The sequence below is a fragment of the Sesamum indicum genome, linkage group LG3 (genome assembly GCF_026168435.1).
Source record: "Sesamum indicum cultivar Baizhima isolate 11 linkage group LG3, ASM2616843v1, whole genome shotgun sequence".
NCBI classification, from domain to species: domain Eukaryota; kingdom Viridiplantae; phylum Streptophyta; class Magnoliopsida; order Lamiales; family Pedaliaceae; genus Sesamum; species Sesamum indicum.
In genome coordinates, this window is record NC_142659.1 from 649,746 (window position 1) to 670,897 (window position 21,152).

The following is a 21,152-nucleotide window of genomic DNA, read 5'->3' on the forward strand; positions in this document are numbered from 1 at the left end:
CTAAAGTAATATAAATATTTTTTTAATAAATCTAAACTATGATAACATTATAAGAGAGCATGTTCAAGCATGTGCATTAAAATGCAAAAAAAAGTGAAGATGAACTAAAATGCTCATTTTAAAGCTATAAAAGGGTAAAATCATTCAAAGTTCAACCTTTGCTTGGAGGACTAAAATTGCAGCTTTTATGAAATTTACAAGACTTAAAGTTACTAGACCAAAAACGTCACTGTCCTTAGTTACAGGACTAATTCTCCAATTTTCTTATATATATTTAGTGACAAGAATGTTTACCTTGTCACAATAATGAATTTCATGATTTTTATAATTATTATTATTTTATAAAAAATGTTATTACCAAAAATTAGTGACAAGAATGTGCACAAAGTGATAACTACACAAATTGTCATGATTTTATGGTGATTTCACCCTCCTTTTTGGAGTAAAATATTCTTAATCATGTGGATTTATTGCATTTTTAGCTAAAAAAGTTTGATATGGAATAAATATGGCAAAATCAAGCTAAAAATAGAAATTGAAGGCACCAAAAAGGAAGAAAAGATTTCAAGACAGTTTCGCAGAACAGACTGAACGTGCCTACGCTCAGTGCTTCAGTCAACACTGATAAAGAAAGGACATATGCGATTTTTACAAGAGAAAAAGGAATGATTTGCTGAATCTTGGAAAGGATCCCTTTAAATATGTGATTGATATAATGGATTGATTTGTTGACATTTTAGGAACCAATTATGTACTTAACCCCCACCCTATGTATAGATTCGTAGGAGGCTTTTATTATAAATAAGGGGGTCTCTCCATTTGTGGACACACTTTGAATTAAATAGACAATTTTATTTTTATATTCCCTCTTTAATTTTAACTCATTGCCTAGAGTTAATGGAATTCCACTTTCTAGTGTGTTCTTCCATTAATATGTCCGACTAATTTCATCATTTTCTGGTTAAGGTCAAGGTGATTGTTTGATTCGTAAATTTTTGTGAGATCTAATCTGTGACGTCCCAAAAATTATAATACATAATTGTAGGATTAATTGGTAAATCCTTATGATACCTAGTGATTAGTAAATAAGTTATAGATCCTAATTGGAATATAATAAAATTTGAACAAATTAAATTGGAGTACGATATAATATTTGGGGGCAACTTATATTAATTAAGAAAATTTAGGAGGGACGTGATGGGTATTTTAAAAAAGTCTAATTAAATAAATAAAATAATAAAAAATTATATATATACTATATATATATATATATATATCTCAATATATACATAAACACAGGAATTAGTTTAAGTATAACGTTTAGAGAAGATATAGCCTAGTAGCGTTAGAGGGTGCTACATAATCTGCGCTTTTTACGCTTGTTAAATAAGTATTCATGTTGTTCTCTATGCCTTTATTAGAAACATCTGATTTAGGAATAATGTGGTTAATTGTTCATTATCAAAAAGGTTTGCTTAGCTAATTAAACTTTAGAAATCCGTATAATTGTTTGTTTAGTTCAACACTCAGTAGCAACGTAGCATAATTAATTATGTCAAAGTAGTTAGTTATGTTATGGGGAATGCATGATCTAATTTAAACGAATTATCCTCATAAAAATTTAATTTAGTTTTTTCTTTATTATTCTTCTCTACAATCAAAACCCCCCAACTATTTTCTCTTTTATTAAAATCAACTTAACAGCAGTCCCTATGGAATCGACCATACTCCCACTTTTACAAAGTGTTTGTAGACATTATTTTTTATGGTATCGACACCCATCACAAATTTATCACTAAATACAATCAGTGACACATGTATAGTGACGACCTAGCAACGACAAATAATAGTTATCTAATCGTCCAAAAATAAAAAAATATTAATTTTAGGGTACGGGTGCGGTGGCGTAGCTGAGCTTAAGGCTTCAACAATCTATCTTTTAGTAGTAGGAGAAAGAGGTTGACCTCCTTGCTTCTCTCATGTACACGCCGAGCCCCTTTTCTCCTCGGCCCACAGAGAAAAAATGTAGGACTGGTGCCAACAGTCGTTTTGTGAGACGGATTCGGCTAAAGCTAAACTCAATAGGATAGTGGAGGAGAAGATTTTGCAGATGGGCTTACTGGCTTATTTTCTTGCTGGCTCGTTAGAGAGGGGAGTATTTAAACCGTTTAGCTCCTTGAGCCCATTAGCTCTCGGAAGAGAGTTCCGGCACCTCTCACTATATTGTGTTGTCACTAAGTTTTCACTATAGATGTGTCACTAATTTTATTTAACGACAACTTTTACATACGATTGATGTCACTAATAATTATATATACAGTAACAAGATAAAGAATTTGTCACTCTTTATATATTTTTAGTGAAATTTTTAAAATTATCATTTGATATTTTACCACTAATATCATATTTTCTTCTAATAAATTTCTTTTTCCCGACAGTATCATAAATTCCTCTGCCTTTCAAATGCAATGAATTTTCTGACTATTTTTGGCTGTCCAAAAAATTCATCCTAATAAAATAATTTTTTCGTAGTGTTTTAATTTGGCCAAATATTCTCAAAACATGTATTAAATCCCCAATTATTTTCATAAAGTGTAATCTAAAAATCCATTTTTTCAGAAAAAGGTGATCATAAAGAAATCTTAATCCAATATTTCTCTAAAATCCCAAAATTCCATAATAAAAATTCAACATTAGCAAAGTCAATACTAAGTATTGAGAATATTATAATTTTCATAACAATTGATATCCAATTAAATACAGAATTTTGCCTTTAATATTAATCCATTCAATCCACGCTGAAATGATCAAACAAGACTTCAAACAATTTACCCTCCATTCAGGGGCGCTCCTAATTTGTATGCATGGCCACCTTTCTTCTCAGCCCCGAAAGCCTCTAACAGTCCCTAATTCGTAGTAGAATTAACAACCTCCAGCTGCTTTGATGGCTTCCAACGTTGTTTCTCTAGCTATAAATACCCTGTCTTACCCCCACATCTTCCATCACCCAGAGTTCTAAGCTTTACTTAATAACAATCTAGAGACTTGTCTCCACTCTGGAAACCTCAAATAAATTCCAGGGTAGAGACGTTCAATAAAAATGGCTGCAAAAGCAGCGGTTGCCGGGCTCGCTGCCATCCTCGTGGTGGCTATGGTTGTCGCTGTGGCAGTTGGTGTTACAAAGAGAGAAAGTGAATCAGGCTCCATCAGTGCCGGCTCTACCAAGGCCGTGCAGAACATTTGCGCCCCCACTGACTACCAAGACACTTGTGAACAGAGCCTTTCGAATGCTAACACCACAGACCCGAAGGAGCTGATTAAGGCCGCATTTGAATTTACCGAGAAAAATATAGGCGACGTGATCAAGAACTCGCCTCTGTTCAAAGAAGCAGCAAATGATGATGGCACCAAACAAGCATTGGCGATCTGCCAAGAAGTGCTTGACACAGCCATTGATGATCTCAAGAGGTCATTCGACAAGGTTGGTGAATTCGACGCCTTGAAGGCCAATGAGTACCTTGAGGACCTCAAGACGTGGCTTAGTGCTGTAATCACGAACCATGAAACTTGCATTGATGCCTTTGAGAACACCACAGGTATGCATGTATATCAAAAAAGATTCAGCAATCTCTATCAACAGGTCACTCACTGTTTCAGAATTCTTATATATACATATTTTGTTGAATTTTAGGCGACACTGGGGAAAAGATGAAGAACGTGCTGCAAACTGCCAGGCAGATGTCGAGCAATGGCCTTGCCATGGTATCCAATATGTCATCAATCTTTACGTCGTTACAGGTGGGGAGCTCTGCCAGCCGGAAGCTTCTCTCCGAGGAAGAAGCCGACCTATTCATATCCATGAAACAAAGGAGTCTCATGGGGTTGCAGCCCAATGCCGTGGTGGCCCAAGATGGAAGCGGGCAGTTCAAGACCATTAGCGCCGCCATTGCATCTGTGCCTCAGAAGAATAACCAACCGTTCGTGATTCATGTGAAGGCTGGTGTGTACAAGGAGTATGTCGAAATCCCCAAGAAGGTGAACAAAATTGTATTAATCGGAGATGGTCCATTGAAGACAAGAATTAGTGGGAGAAAGAACTATGCTGAAGGTGTTAAGACCTACCACACTGCCACTGTTTGTGAGTTTCTTTGACCTTCATCTCTTTCTATATGTATTCTGCTGACACTATGATTATCACAGTCCTTTAAATGTAGAGATAAAATTGAAAGTTCCTTGTCACTTGCAGCTGTTAATGCTGACGAATTCTTCGCAAAGGACATCGGATTTGAAAACACAGCCGGTCCCCAGGGACACCAAGCCGTGGCCCTACGCGTCTCTGGCGATCGTGCCATCTTCCACAATGTCCACATTGACGGCTATCAGGACACTCTCTACGCTCACACCTACCGCCAGTACTATCGCGACTGCTCCATCTCGGGCACCATCGACTTCATCTTCGGCGACGCCCAAGCCCTTTTCCAGAACTGCAAATTCGTGGTGCGGAAGCCAGGGCCCAACCAGGCCTGCATGGTCACCGCCCAAGGCCGCGTCGAGCGCCACAGTCTGGGCGCCACGGTTATCCAGAATGGCGATTTCGTGGCTGAGCCAGCATTGCTTCAGGCTGCACCACCCGTTAAGGTTTACCTTGGCCGCCCATGGAAGCAGCTCTCAAGGACCATTATCATGCAATCCAACATTGGCGGGTTCGTTTTACCTGAAGGTTGGTCGGTATGGGACGGAAATTTCGCTCTGAACACACTGTACTATGCAGAGTACCAGAACCGCGGGCCAGGGTCGGATACGAAGAACCGGGTGCAGTGGCCGGGGATCCAACACTTCAGTCCACAAATGGCTGAGAGCTGGACGGGAGCGAAAATGTATCAAGGGGATGAGTGGATTAGGAACTCTGGGGTTCCATACGTACCTACCATGATGAAAGTCTAATAAGTTGATTTCCTAACAATTTTTGCAGGTTTTCGTCGTCTAGCAACTAGAGCTCTTCCTTATGTTCTAGTAACAATTTGTATGATTTTTAAACCTTTCTTGGAGATTCGTTGACAGCATAGATTCTCTATTTTGTAAGAAAAATTGTACAAATTATAGGTGATGCTTACCTTGCTCCAATATTACCACACTTTTCTTTTATCTACTGTTTGAGTATCCTAAAATTATCCAAAGTGTGACATGCAAATTAGAAGTTAATGTTTTAACTCTTAACACTACAAAGGGTATTCGAGATGATAATTTTTACGTCTTTGCAGCCAAACTTTCCATTATAAATTAATAGCGATAAAAAAATCCGTTGTCATACTTAACCCCCCTCCCCCCTGATGTCTAGATTCGTAGGAAACTTTTATCATAAAAAAGGGGAGTCCCAAACACACTTGGAATTGAATATAATACTTTGAATTCAATAGATTACATCACTTTCGTACTCTCTCTTTTAGTTTTAATTCATTGCTGTGGTTAATGAAATTCCACTTCTTACTGTGTTCTTTCATTAACTTGTCTGGCTAAATTCATTATTTTCTGGTTAAGGTTATGATGATTGTTTGATTTGTATATTGTTGTGAGATTTAATCTGCTCTTTTTACACTTGTTAAATAAGTATTCATGTTATTCTCTATGCCCTTATTACAAACATCTGATTTATGGATAATGCGGCCAATTGTTCATTATCAAGAAGGCTTGCTTAGCTAATTGAACTCTACAAATCCGTGTAATTATTTGTTTAGTTCAATACTTTGTAGCAACATAACATAATTAATTATGTCAAAGGAGTTAGTTGTGTTATGGGGAATGCATGATCTAATTTAAATGAATTATCCTCGTAGAAATTTGTTAACTAGAATCAGGTCTTTCTAATTCTTAATGTTGTTAATAGATTAAAATCTTGTGGATGTTTCTAGGATTGTCTGTTAATTAGCGATCTAGCCAACGATCGTATCTTGGCTGACGAAAAGATAAGAAAAGGTGAGTTCGTTAGGTCATACCAATTAACATAACTGATTTATTTGTTTATATAAGTGTTATATTTGCATCAATTATCAACTCACAGAATCAAGTATGAATCTAACCTTAACCGGAAAAGTACACTCTCATAGCTTCACCTCGTAATTTTAATTGCTCTCTAGTTCATTTTATTTTTTTTATTATTTTTCTCTACCATCAAACATCCCCCCAGCCATTTTCTTTTTCTTTTAAAGAAATCGACATAAACCAGTCCCTATGGAATCGACCCTACTCCTACTTTTGCAAGTGTTGTCGGAATTATTTTTTGTGGTTTCGGCATCCATCAAATTTTGGCGCCGTTGCCGAGAATTGGCGTTTTTAAGAAGATTTCTTTTCTTGTTACTTGGTTTAATACTACAGTCTTCTCATATAGGTGAACTTGAATCTGATTCGAGTTTGAGAAGGCTAGACGGAGATTTCAATAGGAAACCAAATAACAAGTTGAAAGGATACCCACTTCTTCCCAGCTAGAGTAGCACAAGAGGTATTGGAACTTGGAGTGAACCATAGCACACAACGTAATTACAATCATGTGGTCCAACGCTCAACAGTTTGGGATTAGATACGATAATCCGCCAGTTAATGACGTAAACGAATCTTCCATTTATGATCGTTTAGATAAACTTTTATCCCTCGTTGAAAGAGTTGCCGAAGAAGAATTCCAACGAGTGAAGGCTTGTCGAATATGTAATTCTATGCCACATCCCATCGATTTATGCCCTATGCTTCAAGAAGAAACCGTCGAGCATGCCAATGATGTAGGAGGACTTTTTGGACCACCACAAAGAGAATATGATCCCCATTTCAACATGTACAATCTAGGAAGGACAGATTACCCCAGTTTTAGCTACATTTCACAATTTCAAAACTGGCCACCACCTCGATCCGTCTCCAAGCCAGGTACGTCTCTCGGAGATATGATGAAAGCACTTGTCGCTAATAATCAATAATTTCAACAGAATACTTAGCAATTCCAACAGCAAACTCATATGAGCATTCGGAATCTAGAGTTTTAAATTAGTCAACTAGCGTCATTTGTTAGTAAATTGGAATCCCAAGGTAAATTACCTCCCCAATCTATTGTTGACCCCAAACAAAATACTAGTGTTTTGTCCTTCGCAGTGAAAAGGAGTTGCAACCAAACATGGATGAAAATGACACTAAGCATGAAATGTCCAGCACGGTGAACCAGACCAAAAGATGGAGATTTCTCAAAAGCAGACCAACAAGCCCAAAACAACCAACAGTGAACATCACAAGATGTTGATGGCCAAACCTCCATTACCAAAAGGATTTGCCGAAAAGGAGGAAGGAGAGAAGAAGAGAACACTTGAAACTGTTAGCAAAGTGAGGGTAAACATTCCATTGATCGATGCAATCAAAAGAATACCTCACTAGGCAAAGTTCCTCAAGGGATTGTGCACCAGCAAATGCAAATTGAAAGATTTTATTGATCCATTGGTGCAGAAAAAGTTAAGTTCGATGGTTACAAAAACTTCAGCTCTGGTCTAAGAACTTATAAGAACAAGGTATTTCATGACAAAATAAGTTCGAGGAAGAATTCTCTCATGAGCCTCAAAGTTTACCTTGGTCCACACCATCTCTGGGTGCATTACGAAGAAGAGGAAGTGGATTTAAAGTGCCTAACTTATTCAAGTTGAGGCACAATAATGTCTAGCCAAAGACATTAAAGAAAGGCGCTACATGGGAGGCAACCCATGAATTTCTATCCCTTCTCCTCTTTTTCATTTCATTTCATTTTAGTGTTAGTGTTTTTATTGAGTTTTGTGAAGCGTGCCGACGTTTAATGAAGCATTAAAATCTGTCTGGAATCCCAACTTGAGGAGATTTATTGATTTTATTACGCGTGCCCACGTCTAAAGGATCATCCTAATCTGTCAGGCTCACCCTGCAAGAACACATTTGTTGTTTTCTTTAAACATGCCCACGCTTAGTGAGACGAAGTGGGCTGTCAAAAACACTTCCACACACCTACTTTTATTTATTTATTTTAATTAATCAAAAAATAAAATTGAAAAATAAAAAAAAATCAAGATAAAAAGGAGAAAGTGGGTCAAAACCCTTGATCAAGTCTTCATCTTTTTCAATTGCTTTGACCGAAATTCCTTCTCTCTCACAGTTGCTCTCCCCCGCCACCAAGAAACCTCTCCAAAGCTTCCACCATTCCACCGCCGGCGTGACGCAAAGACAATCCACCAATGCCTTGACCACTTGATAGCATGCACTCAGGGACGTTTTCTTAACCTTCTTAATTTTTATTTTATATATTTTTGAGTTGCATGTCAATGTCCATATTAGGGCAATGTGGATTTTAAGTGTGGGGGTTTAGTTAGTTGTTGTTGGTTTTGTTAGTTGTTGTTGTGCTCGTTGAATATACTTGTTGAATGTGCTTGGAAGGATTTTTGTGCTTAATGAAAAATTTTGATATGCTTGATGAAAATTTTGAGGGACGAACTTAGTGAAAAATCTTCCTTTTCTTTTTCAAGTTGACTTGAAATGAGGAGCTTTTTTACAAGTTTTTGTGCAAAATCTTGGCATGATGAAACCCTTTCAATTTTGGACTATTCTTGGCTTAATGATGAAACCCCTTGATTTTGACCCTTCCAAGGATTATTAGAGCATCAAGGAAAATGGGTTTATATTCAAAAGAATAAGTTTTCAAAATGGAGGAATGACTATTGTGATTTTTGTAATATCTCGAAATAAGTGTGGGGGTTCCAAAATTGTGCTTTTACACTATGTGGGAGCTAACATTGTTTCCTTATTTTATGCCTATCACAAAAGAAAAAGAGGAGAAAAAGAAAAGAAGAAAAAAAACCCAAGTGGCAAAAAGAACAAAAAAGAAAATAATTTTCTTGCCACCAAAAAAATGAAAGAAAAAGAAAAAGAAAAAGAACAAAAATGTATCAACTCTTCAAAAGAAATAGAAAGGCATAGTTCAAGGAATTGTCAAAAATTTTGAGGGGAGAAATGGGTAAATGAGTAAATTTTGAGAGCTTCGATTTATTGTTCACTCAATTTTTTGGTGTTCTAATTGGTTTTTTGGAATTTAACCTCGTTACCCTTAATATCTTACCCCCAAACCAAAGCCCCATTAAAATCAAAATCAAAGACCTTTTGATCCATGTATGTGCATATTTCAAAATGGCAGAGATGTGGTGTATAAGCAAGCCTATGGCGGAGCATTTTCGTAGTAAGTGTCGAAGGAAACACTTGAGCCATATATACACTTGAGAGAATGGAAAGCGCAAAAAAAAAATTGTCCACTAGTTTTATATATGATTGGTTTTGATAATAGTCATTATGTGAAAACTTGTTTGGATACATGTTGAAATTTATTTTTTTTTTTTATGAAATAGGTCATTTACTTTGTACATAATTACAATTTGCCTTGAGTATGTTCAAGTTTGGAGGGATTTTGAATGCATAATTGATTTTGATCTTGCTTGAGGACAAGCAAAAAGCTAAGTGTGGGGGTATTTGATAACTACACAAACTGTCATGATTTTATAGTGATTTAATCTTGCTTTTGAGCCAAAAATATTCCTAATCTTGTCAATTTATTGCATATTCAGCTAAAAGGGATGATATGGGATAAAGATGAAAATATCGAGCCAAAAACGGATATCGAGGACACCAAAAAGGTAAGAGAGGATTTCAAGACAGTTTTGCGGATTCACTAAACGTGCCCACGCTTAGTGATATAGTCAACAAGGGTGAAGAAAGGAAAGATGCAATTTCCGCAAGAGAAAAAAGGGAATGATTTGCTGAGTTTTGAAAAATGACTCCTTTAAATACGTGATTGATGATTTGTTGACATCTTTTGAACCAATCATGTAGTTAACCCCCCCCCCCCATGTCTAGATCGTAGGAGATTTTTATTATAAATAGAGGAGGTCTCCCCATTTGTCAAACATACTTGAAATTGAATAGAATACTTTGAATTCAATAGATTACATCACTTTCATACTCTCTCTTTTAGTTTTAATTTGTTGCTGGGGTTAATGGAATTCTACTTTTTAGTGTATTCTTCCATTAACATGTCAGGCTAAATTCATTATTTTCTGGTTAACGTTGTGATGATTGCTTGATTCGTAAATTGTTATGAGATCTAATCTGCACTTTTTACACTTGTTAAATAAGTATTCATATTATTCTCTATGCCCTTATTACAAACATCTGATTTATGAATAATATGGTCAATTTGTTCATTATCAAGAAGGTTTGCTTAGCTAATTGAATCTACAAATTCGTGTAATTCTTTGTTTAGTTCAATACTTTGTAGCAACGTAGCATAATTAATTATGTTAAAAGTAGTTAGTTATATTATGGGGAATGCATGATCTAATTTAAAAAAATTATCCTCGTAGGAATTTGTTAATTAGAATCAGGCTTTTCTAATTCTTAATGCTTTTAATGGATTAAATCTTGTGAACATTCTCAGGGTAGTCTGTTAATTAGAACAAGTGTTATATTTGCATCTTCTCTACAATCAAAACCCCCCAACTATTTTCTCTTTTATTAAAACAACTTAACATCAGTCCCTGTGGAATCGACCCTACTCCCACTTTTACAAAGTGTTTGTAGAAATTATCTTTTATGTCTCGACACCCATCACAAAGTTATCACTAAATACAATCAGTGACACATGTATAGTGACGACCTAGCGACAACAAATAATAGTTGTCACTAAGTTTTCACTATAGATGTGTCACTAATTTTATTTAATGACGACTTTTACATACAATTGATATCTCCAATAATTATACATACAGTAACAAGATAAAGAATTTGTCACTCTTTATATATTTTTAGTGAAATTTTTAAAATTATCATTTGATATTTTACCACTAATATCATATTTTCTTCTAATAAAATTTCTTTTTCCCAACGGTGTCATAAATTCCTCTGCCTTTTAAATGCAATGAATTTTCTGACTATTTTTGGCTGTCCAAAAAATTCATCCTAATAAAATAATTTTTTCGTAGTGTTTTAATTTGGCCAAATATTCTCAAAACATGTATTAGATCCCCAATTATTTTCAAAAAGTGTAATCTAAAAATCCATTTTTTCAGAAAAAGGTGATCATAAAGAAATCTTAATCCAATATTTCTCTAAAATCCCAAAATTCCATAATAAAAATTCAACATTAGCAAAGTCAATACTAAGTATTGAGAATATTATAATTTTCATAACAATTGATATCCAATTAAATACAGAATTTTGCCTTTAATATTAATCCATTCAATCCACGCTGAAATGATCAAACAAGACTTCAAACAATTTACCCTCCATTCAGGGGCGCTCCTAATTTGTATGCATGGCCACCTTTCTTCTCAGCCCCGAAAGCCTCTAACAGTCCCTAATTCGTAGTAGAATTAACAACCTCCAGCTGCTTTGATGGCTTCCAACGTTGTTTCTCTAGCTATAAATACCCTGTCTTACCCCCACATCTTCCATCACCCAGAGTTCTAAGCTTTACTTAATAACAATCTAGAGATTTGTCTCCACTCTGGAAACCTCAAATAAATTCCAGGGTAGAGACGTTCAATAAAAATGGCTGCAAAAGCAGCGGTTGCCGGGCTCGCTGCCATCCTCGTGGTGGCTATGGTTGTCGCTGTGGCAGTTGGTATTACAAAGAAACACAACGAAGGTGAATCCGTCAGTGCCGGCTCTACCAAGGCCGTGCAGTCCGTTTGCGCCCCTACTGACTACAAAGACACTTGTGAACAGAGCCTCTCCCATGCCAACACCACAGACCCGAAGGAGCTGATCAAGGCCGCATTTGAATTTACCGAGAAAAATATAGGCGACGTGATCAAGAACTCGCCTCTGTTCAAAGAAGCAGCAAATGATGATGGCACCAAACAAGCATTGGCTATCTGCCAAGAAGTGCTTGACACAGCCATTGATGATCTCAAGAGGTCATTCGACAAGGTTGGTGAATTCGACGCCTCGAAGGCCAATGAGTACCTTGAGGACCTCAAGACGTGGCTTAGTGCTGTAATCACGAACCATGAAACTTGCATTGATGCCTTTGAGAACACCACAGGTATGCATGTATATCAAAAAAGATTCAGCAATCTCTATCAACAGGTCACTCACTGTTTCAGAATTCTTATATATACATATTTTGTTGAATTTTAGGCGACACTGGGGAAAAGATGAAGAACGTGCTGCAAACTGCCAGGCAGATGTCGAGCAATGGCCTTGCCATGGTATCCAATATGTCATCAATCTTTACGTCGTTACAGGTGGGGAGCTCTGCCAGCCGGAAGCTTCTCTCCGAGGAAGAAGCCGACCTATTCATATCCATGAAACAAAGGAGTCTCATGGGGTTGCAGCCCAATGCCGTGGTGGCCCAAGATGGAAGCGGGCAGTTCAAGACCATTAGCGCCGCCATTGCATCTGTGCCTCAGAAGAATAACCAACCGTTCGTGATTCATGTGAAGGCTGGTGTGTACAAGGAGTATGTCGAAATCCCCAAGAAGGTGAACAAAATTGTACTGATCGGAGATGGTCCATTGAAGACAAGAATTAGTGGGAGAAAGAACTATGCTGAAGGTGTTAAGACCTTCCACACTGCCACTGTTTGTGAGTTTCTTTGACCTTCATCTCTTTCTAAATGTATTCTGCTGACACTATGATTATCACAGTCCTTTAAATGTAGAGATAAAATTGAAAGTTCCTTCTCGCTTGCAGCTGTTAATGCTGACGAATTCTTCGCAAAGGACATCGGATTTGAAAACACAGCCGGTCCCCAGGGACACCAAGCCGTGGCCCTACGCGTCTCTGGCGATCGTGCCATCTTCCACAATGTCCACATTGACGGCTATCAGGACACTCTCTACGCTCACACCTACCGCCAGTACTATCGCGCCTGCTCCATCTCGGGCACCATCGACTTCATCTTCGGCGACGCCCAAGCCCTTTTCCAGAACTGCAAATTCGTGGTCCGGAAGCCAGGGCCCAACCAGGCCTGCATGGTCACCGCCCAAGGCCGCGTCGAGCGCCACAGTCTGGGCGCCACCGTTATCCAGAATGGCGATTTCGTGGCTGAGCCAGCATTGCTTCAGGCTGCACCACCCGTTAAGGTTTACCTTGGCCGCCCATGGAAGCAGCTCTCAAGGACCATTATCATGCAATCCAACATTGGCGGGTTCGTTTTACCTGAAGGTTGGTCGGTATGGGACGGAAATTTCGCTCTGAACACACTGTACTATGCTGAGTACCAGAACCGCGGGCCAGGGTCGGATACGAAGAACCGGGTGCAGTGGCCGGGGATCCAACACTTCAGTCCACAAATGGCTGAGAGCTGGACGGGAGCGAAAATGTATCAAGGGGATGAGTGGATCAGGAACTCTGGGGTTCCATACGTACCTACCATGATGAAAGTCTAATAAGTTGATTTCCTAACAATTTTTGCAGGTTTTCGTCGTCTAGCAACTAGAGCTCTTCCTTATGTTCTAGTAACAATTTGTATGATTTTTAAACCTTTCTTGGAGATTCGTTCACAGCATAGATTCTCTATTTTGTAAGAAAAATTGTACAAATTATAGGTGATGCATACCTTGCTCCAATATTACCACACTTTTCTTTATCATCCAAAGTGTGACATGCAAATTAGAAGTTAATGTTTAACTCTTAACACTACAAAGGGTATTAGAGATGATAATTTTTTACGTCTTTGCAGCCAAACTTTCCATTATAAATTAATAGCCATAAAAAAATCCGTTATCATACTTTGTAGCCAAATATTTAGGATGGAATATCTCCGTATAAGAGTCAAAGAACGGAAATATTCCATCTGGATTCTGTCGGTTATAATATATTATTTCTTAACTATTGATAGCAATTCCGTCCCTAAGTATTTCATCAGTAATGGCCAAATCTATTTTGTTAATTCTGTCTCTAGTAATTTTTTTGTTTTTCAATTTAAATTTCTATATCCAAATTAATATCTAAATACCACCCAATAATATTAATATTTGAACTGCATGTCCAACAATAGAAATCACATCATACTAGAATCAATAATATTTGAGTTGTTATAATATTAACCAATCATTTCTTACTATCTATAACAATACAAACAAAGTATAAAGTATCATCAAACAACTAAATTTGCAAGTATGTCTAAACATTCAAACCAAACTGTTATAGGTAATGCTTACCTTGCTCCAATATTACCACCCGTTGTTTTAAATATTGTTTGAATATCCTAGATGATAGGGTGTTGGCCCTCGAGCGTCTACATCAAAAGCATTTATCTCAATTGGCCCGATCGTCTAGCATCCGAGCCTCTAGACGGGGATGAAGACGATGATGAGCACACGGACGCTGGGGATAATAATTTAGATTAGGATTTATTTTTTGTATTTTTATAAAAATACAATTTTGTACTAATATTTTTATTTTTATAATTAAATTATGATTTTTTTATGTTACATTATGTGTTTTTTTTATATAAATATTAAAATATATTAAATAAAATAAATATTAAAATATATTAAATAAATAAATAATTTTTGTAACTGCATTTGTAACGGGTTTTTGTAATACACCAAGAACAGATGAAATCGTCACGCCGTTACAAAGACTGTGCCAAAATAGTTATCGATTTTGAACGTGGCCATTCAAAAAACAGTAAAAACATCAGCGAATTACAAATACAGTGGCAAAAACAATTACAATATAATTCAAAACCATTACAAAGAGTATTATAAAACTTGTTCCAAACATAGAGCATAATCATACCTAAACGTGTTATAAAGGCCGTACAAAAATAACTAAATCAAATTCAATCAAGCTGTTACAAAAGCAGTTTCAAATTTATTTGTTTCAATATGACTAGTTTTGTAACGGCATACAGTGGCCGATACAAAGACCTTTACAATTTCTGCTAAGCCGTTACAAATAGTTTGTAAGCTCCATTTAACCGCGGTAGGTCAGTCTTAAAAAATCATTACATATTAATAAAAAAGTCATTCAAATAAAATAATTTTTTTGTAGTGGTCGGCTGGCGAGGAGGAGGCAACTTTAGGATAAGATTCTTTTATTTTTTTATTCCTCAATTTTAAAAAAAAAAAGCTGAATTTTGTTATGTTTTTTATTAATACATATTTTTTATTTATTAATTCTATGTTTAATTTAATTGCATTCCATTTTTACTTTTAAATTCAATTTAAAAACACAATTAAATAAAATAATAATAATAAATTTAATATATAATTGCCATGGTCTTAGTGACGACCAATCCGTCAAAAAGCCAAAAATACATAATAATCTTGTCATTGAAAATCAAGAGACTGTTGCAAAAGTTTATCTCAATTTGTGATAGGAAGTATCGTCACTAACCCGTCCCTGATTTTGCCACAACTTCCGTCTCCAACATCGTCTCCCGAAATGTGAAAATTGAGTTTTTTTTTGTTATAATTGTTTATCTTTTAATTTTTAGAATAGTATTTTGGCCCTATATTTTATTAATTTTTTTACGATTTCAACTCTTTTATAGAATCATAATAATGCAGTTAACATTTAAATATATGATACATTTAGTAGTGTTGCAAGAAAAAGAATTATTATTAACTATAGTATTAATCACTATAGTTGAAAATTATGGTAAATAATTATTATTAATCATAATTAAATAAAATCGATTCAAAATAAATTAATTTTTCATCATGAAAAATTATGTGTAACAGCTAAGAGTTATGATAAAATACTTGTCATGACTTTTAACAATGACAAATATTTTAGTCACCCTTACAAAACCAAGACCAATAAACATTACTTGGCCATAGTGAATAATTATTTGATACGATTATTTATTATTACCAATAACAATTAATAATAATTAAATATAATATTTCTTGCGATGTGTCATTATAAAATTAAATAGTACGTATGTACTTACGTTTTTAATAGTATTTAATACTTACCTTTTAGTTATAGATATTGTATTTTACATTTAATATATTATTTTAATTAATATCTAAATGAAATTCCTAAATCCACCAATTAAAGTCGAGTTTCATGCATGGCCAATTTTGCCCTCTAATATTAATCACAGGCACCCCTGATTTGCATGCATGGCCACCTTTCTTCCCAGCCCCGGAAACGTCGAACAGTCTCCAATTTTATAATAGAAATAACAACCTCTCAACCTGCTTTCATGGCTCCAACGTTGTTTCTCAAGCTATAAGTGCCCTGTCTTCCTCCCACATCTTCCATCACTCAGAGTTCTGAGCTTTATTTAATTAAAATCCAGAAATTCCTCTCCACTCTGGGAACCTTGAATAAATTCCAGGGTAGAGAATTAAAAAAAAAAAAAGGAAATGGCTGCCAAAGCAGCAGTTGCCGGGCTAGCTGCCATCCTCGTGGTGGCGATGGTTGTTGCTGTGGCAGTTGGTGTTACAAAGAGAAGTGAATCAGGCTCCGTCAGTGCCGGCTCAACCAAGGCCGTGCAGTCCATTTGCGCCCCTACTGACTATAAAGAAACTTGTGAAAGCAGCCTTTCCCATGCCAACACTACCGACCCCAAGGAGCTGGTCAAGGCCGCATTTGAATTTACAGAGAAAAATATAGGCGAAGTCATCAAGAACTCGTCTTTGTTCCAAGAAGCAGCCAAGGATAATGGCACCAAGCAGGCGTTGGAGATCTGCCAAGAAGTGCTTGACACTGCCATCGATGATCTCAAGAGGTCGTTCGACACGTTTGGGGAATTCGACGCTACCAAGGCCAACGAGTACGTCGAGGACCTCAAAACGTGGCTTAGTGCTGTAATCACGAACCATGAAACCTGCATTGATGCCTTTGAGAACACCACAGGTATGTACATACATATATCATAAAAGCTTTAGCAATCTGTCTGCTGGATTAGTCCTGTTTCAAGATTTTTATATACACGTGTTATGTGTATAAAGATATATTTTTTTTAAATATGCAGGCGATACTGGGGAGAAGATGAAGCATTTGATGAAAACTACTAGGGAGATGTCAAGCAACGGCCTCGCCATGGTGACCAATATGTCATCGATCCTTGCATCGTTGCAGATTGGGGGGCTTTCCAGCCGAAAGCTTCTCTCGGAGGAAGAAGGCGCTCTATTCTTATCCAACAATCAAAGGCGTCTCCTTGCCGCATCATCATTGAAGCCGAATGCGGTGGTGGCCCTAGATGGAAGCGGGCAGTTCAACACGATTAGCGCAGCCATTGCATCTGTCCCTCCCAAGAATAACCAAACATTTGTGATTTATGTTAAGGCTGGTCTGTACAAGGAGTATGTCCAAATTCCCAAGAAGATGAACAAAATTGTATTGATCGGAGATGGTCCTTTGAAGACAAGAATCAGTGGCAGAAAGAACTACGCTGAAGGTGTTAAGACCTTCCACACGGCCACCGTCGGTGAGTTTCTTAATTCAACCTTCATCTCTTTATGCATAATCAGTATAGCTTTTCTTATATACATCAGTATGATAATATTAAAAATTGAAAATTATATACAATCACGTAAGTAGAAATTTAGTTGATGTTCTAAATGTAGAAATAAAATTGAAAGTTAACTGTCTTTTGTAGCTGTAAGCGCTGATGAGTTCATGGCAAAGGACATCGGATTTGAGAACACAGCTGGTCCTCAGGGGCACCAAGCCGTGGCCCTGCGCGTCTCTGGTGACCGTGCCGTCTTTTTCAATGTTCACATCGATGGTTACCAGGACACTCTCTACGCCCACACCTATCGCCAGTACTATCGCGACTGCTCCATCTCCGGCACCATCGACTTCATCTTCGGCGACGCCCTAGCCCTTTTCCAGAACTGCAAATTCGTCGTCCGGAAGCCAGGGCCCAACCAGGCCTGCATGGTTACCGCCCAAGGCCGTGTCGAGCCCCACAGCCTGGGCGCCACAGTCATCCAGAACGGCGACATTGTGGCTGAGCCAGCATTGCTCCAGGCTACACCACCCGTTAAGGTTTACCTTGGCCGCCCATGGAAGTTGCTCTCAAGGACCATTATCATGCAATCCAACATCGGCGGGTTCGTTGCACCAGAAGGGTGGGCGGAATGGTCGGGAAATTTTGCTCTAGACACACTGTACTACGCAGAGTACCAGAATCGCGGCCCCGGATCGGATATGAAGAACCGAGTCAAATGGCCGGGGATCCAACACTTCACTCAACAAATGGCTGAGAGCTGGACGGGAGGGAGAATCTATGGAGGGGATGAATGGATCAGGATCTCTGGGACTCCATACGTACCTACCATGATGAATGTCTAATAAGTTGAGTCAACTGATTTCCTAACAATTTTTGCAGGTATGGGTGGTGTAGTTAACTGGAGCTTAATTTTGCTCATGTTGTCTAGTAATAAGTTTTATGATTTTATGCTTGTGATGGAGATTAGTTGACAAAACAGACTCTCTATTTTAGTTGTAAGAAAAGCATTTGTACAAATTATAATATTAAAAAAAAGGGAAAGTAACATTTTTGTCCCATAAATTAGATCTGTTTCATTTATCGTTCCATTCGCTACGGGATCAATAGTTTTAGTCCCGTAACTTACAAAAATTAGCAATTAGCATTTTTTGTCCCCATCCACTATTTTATTTACAATTTAGCTATGTGACGAGCACGCCTAGGCCTAGCATGTGATTGTTAAGTGTTTTTTGCTGGATACAGAATTGATTTGTTTTCCAGCTTGGGACCATTTTTCGGAAAAAAATATAACTACATGAGGAAAAATAATGGGATCAAAATTACAAATACACTAAGTTATGGAATGTAAATTACAATTTTCCCATACGAGTTGTGTGTTATTTGGTGTGATTGATGTGGCACATCATATGAGCTATGTGCTTTATGGTATGACTGATGATAGGGTATCATATGTGATATCAAAAAAAGGTAGAAAAAAGAGAGAGAGATGAGATATTACAATTGAGATGATGATAGCCAATGAAGATCATTAAATGATTTACCGTAACTTAAGTAAGCAGGACTCTTAGAGAATAAATAGTACTTTTGTAAGGAATTGCCTACTTTGTGATTCTGTGGTGATTGCATGATGATAGATTGTTGGTTGGTGTCATTACATGATACTTCTCTTACTACGTATGTATACTAACCGTTATGGCACACCGTTCCTACGTACTATAATAAATAATTATTTTCGCTTTAAAATATATTATAAATTAGAATAAAATATATAAATTAACATGTTACATCACTACAAAAAAATACAGAATATTTACTGGTTTTGGAATGATTTTTGTGCCTTTTGGAACGGTTTAAAATTGAAGAAATTAATTTGAACCGTTCTTTGGAACGGTTTGCATTCCGTCATTATAAATGGCATTCCTAAAATTTAGAAACGATTGGTGAAGGACCGTTCCCAACGTGAAAAAGTTGTTGTACCACATTGTCCTTGACCGTCTTAATAGTACAGTTGAATATGAAAATTTGATTTGTTTGATTGAAACACATTGGATATGTTTTGGAACAGTCATGTAAATTAATTCAGGATAATTTTGAAATGGTTGTTCTAATACTCTTGGCTGAATTTTGGAACTGTAATTATTTATAATGGTGATATATTTATGAAAGGTCATTGGAATTGTATAGTGCTCAATTTTTGAATAGTATTAGGCATGATTTATTATTTGTTTGGAATGGTCTCTTGTATGCATTAGTTTGAGTTGGAATGCATTTAGGAACAATCAATCCTTTATAGGAATACTTATTCAAAATTGTTTTAGCAATGGTGTTTGAAACGTTGTTGTTTTTTAAATTTGTAACATTTTATTAACAATTACTAAAATCGTTTCTATTTTTTTAATTATAAATTTTTAAATAATAATTTAATTTTATAATTAATTATTAAATTTATTTATATATATGAGTTTAATTAATTGAATAAATATTAAATAATAAAATGTAATAAACATTATGAAATATGATTAATTAGAATAAAATTATATTAATATAAAATATTATCCATTATAAAGTTTTAAAAAATAAAATCAAATTTAAACCCTCTTATCAACGATGTCTATATCGTCCTTGTTCGGAGTAGGGGGTCTGTCGGAGACTGTGCTGGGGCCCTAGTGGAAGTGGTCGGTTGTGACGGTTCCTTAGTCGAGGAGGTGGCTTATATGGACCTCTTCATAGCCATCATCTCAACCATCATCATCTCCAGTTGGACCATGGGATCCTCCATGTCCGGGTTTGGCAGTGACAGTGCGGTGGCAACGGTTACGTGTAGGTCAGTTGGAGACGTGGGCTTAAAAAATAAAGCTGAATACACGGCCCTTTTTCTTGCCCTCGATTGTAGCCAGGCACAACTACTGCTCAGTCATCGCCACTGAAGCCTCTGATTCGGCCGTGGTAATACGTCTTCGGCTATGGGCTGAGGCTGATAATCCTCATTCAGCTTCTGGAACATCTCCTACAAAACAAACAAAATTATTAGTACTTTACCCTAGAATTATTTTTAAAAAATAATAAAATTACTAAGGTGGAGGTTGATAATCCTCCACCTCAGCCGCCCTCAGGCTGTTGCAGCCAACGTCCGCTTTCTTCTTGTAGCATCTTGCAAACAATTCCATCTACTTGGTTGGCCGACTGAGTACTGCCTCCTATATAAGTATAAAACAGTTAGCACATTATTACAAAACAATGATAAACTTTATAAAACAATATAAATTATTTACCATCTTCCCCTTGTGCATGCCAATAGAGGAAGATCCACTTGTGATACATAATACAGGACGCCACCCAATTCACCTTATTCTTGGTAGGCTCATCCTGGAAGTCCCCATTAGCCCAGTATGACTAGAGCTGGAGCAATACCTCGTTGGCCAAACCAAGTGGTTTGACTAGCTCTTTTCGAGCGAGGGCAAATCATTTTTGGGTGAATTTACCCGCCCACATGTGAAAAACTTGGGATATGGACTCATTGTCATAGTCTTACCAGTAGGTCATTTGAAAAATATCAAATTAGAAAAAAAAAATATATTAGTAAAATTCATTAAACAATTTAGATTATAACCTAATACAACATTTTGTAAAAGTACATTACTTTTAGGCTCTCGAACCAGAACTGTTGGTGCTCTGGTGACATCGACCT

The 21,152-nt window shown here is 36.8% G+C and overlaps 3 protein-coding genes across 3 annotated transcripts; all 3 read left to right on the top strand.

The window, feature by feature from the left end:
- Window positions 1-2,990: 2,990 nt before the first annotated feature.
- On the top strand, window positions 2,991-5,149 carry LOC105156875 (pectinesterase-like). The gene is made up of 3 exons (XM_011073124.3): window positions 2,991-3,596; window positions 3,692-4,138; window positions 4,247-5,149. The coding sequence occupies exons 1-3, from the start codon at window positions 3,101-3,103 to the stop codon at window positions 4,942-4,944; spliced, it is 1,641 nt and encodes a 546-aa protein (XP_011071426.1). The 5' UTR covers window positions 2,991-3,100; the 3' UTR covers window positions 4,945-5,149.
- A 6,328-nt stretch (window positions 5,150-11,477) lies between these two features.
- Window positions 11,478-13,636, top strand: LOC105156874 (pectinesterase). Its single transcript, XM_011073123.3, has 3 exons — window positions 11,478-12,085; window positions 12,181-12,627; window positions 12,736-13,636. The coding sequence occupies exons 1-3, from the start codon at window positions 11,590-11,592 to the stop codon at window positions 13,431-13,433; spliced, it is 1,641 nt and encodes a 546-aa protein (XP_011071425.2). The 5' UTR covers window positions 11,478-11,589; the 3' UTR covers window positions 13,434-13,636.
- A 2,706-nt stretch (window positions 13,637-16,342) lies between these two features.
- On the top strand, window positions 16,343-18,520 carry LOC105156876 (pectinesterase). The gene is made up of 3 exons (XM_011073125.3): window positions 16,343-16,863; window positions 16,982-17,437; window positions 17,609-18,520. Exons 1-3 carry the CDS (start codon window positions 16,371-16,373, stop codon window positions 18,304-18,306), a joined length of 1,647 nt encoding a protein of 548 aa, XP_011071427.2. The 5' UTR covers window positions 16,343-16,370; the 3' UTR covers window positions 18,307-18,520.
- Window positions 18,521-21,152: the final 2,632 nt, after the last annotated feature.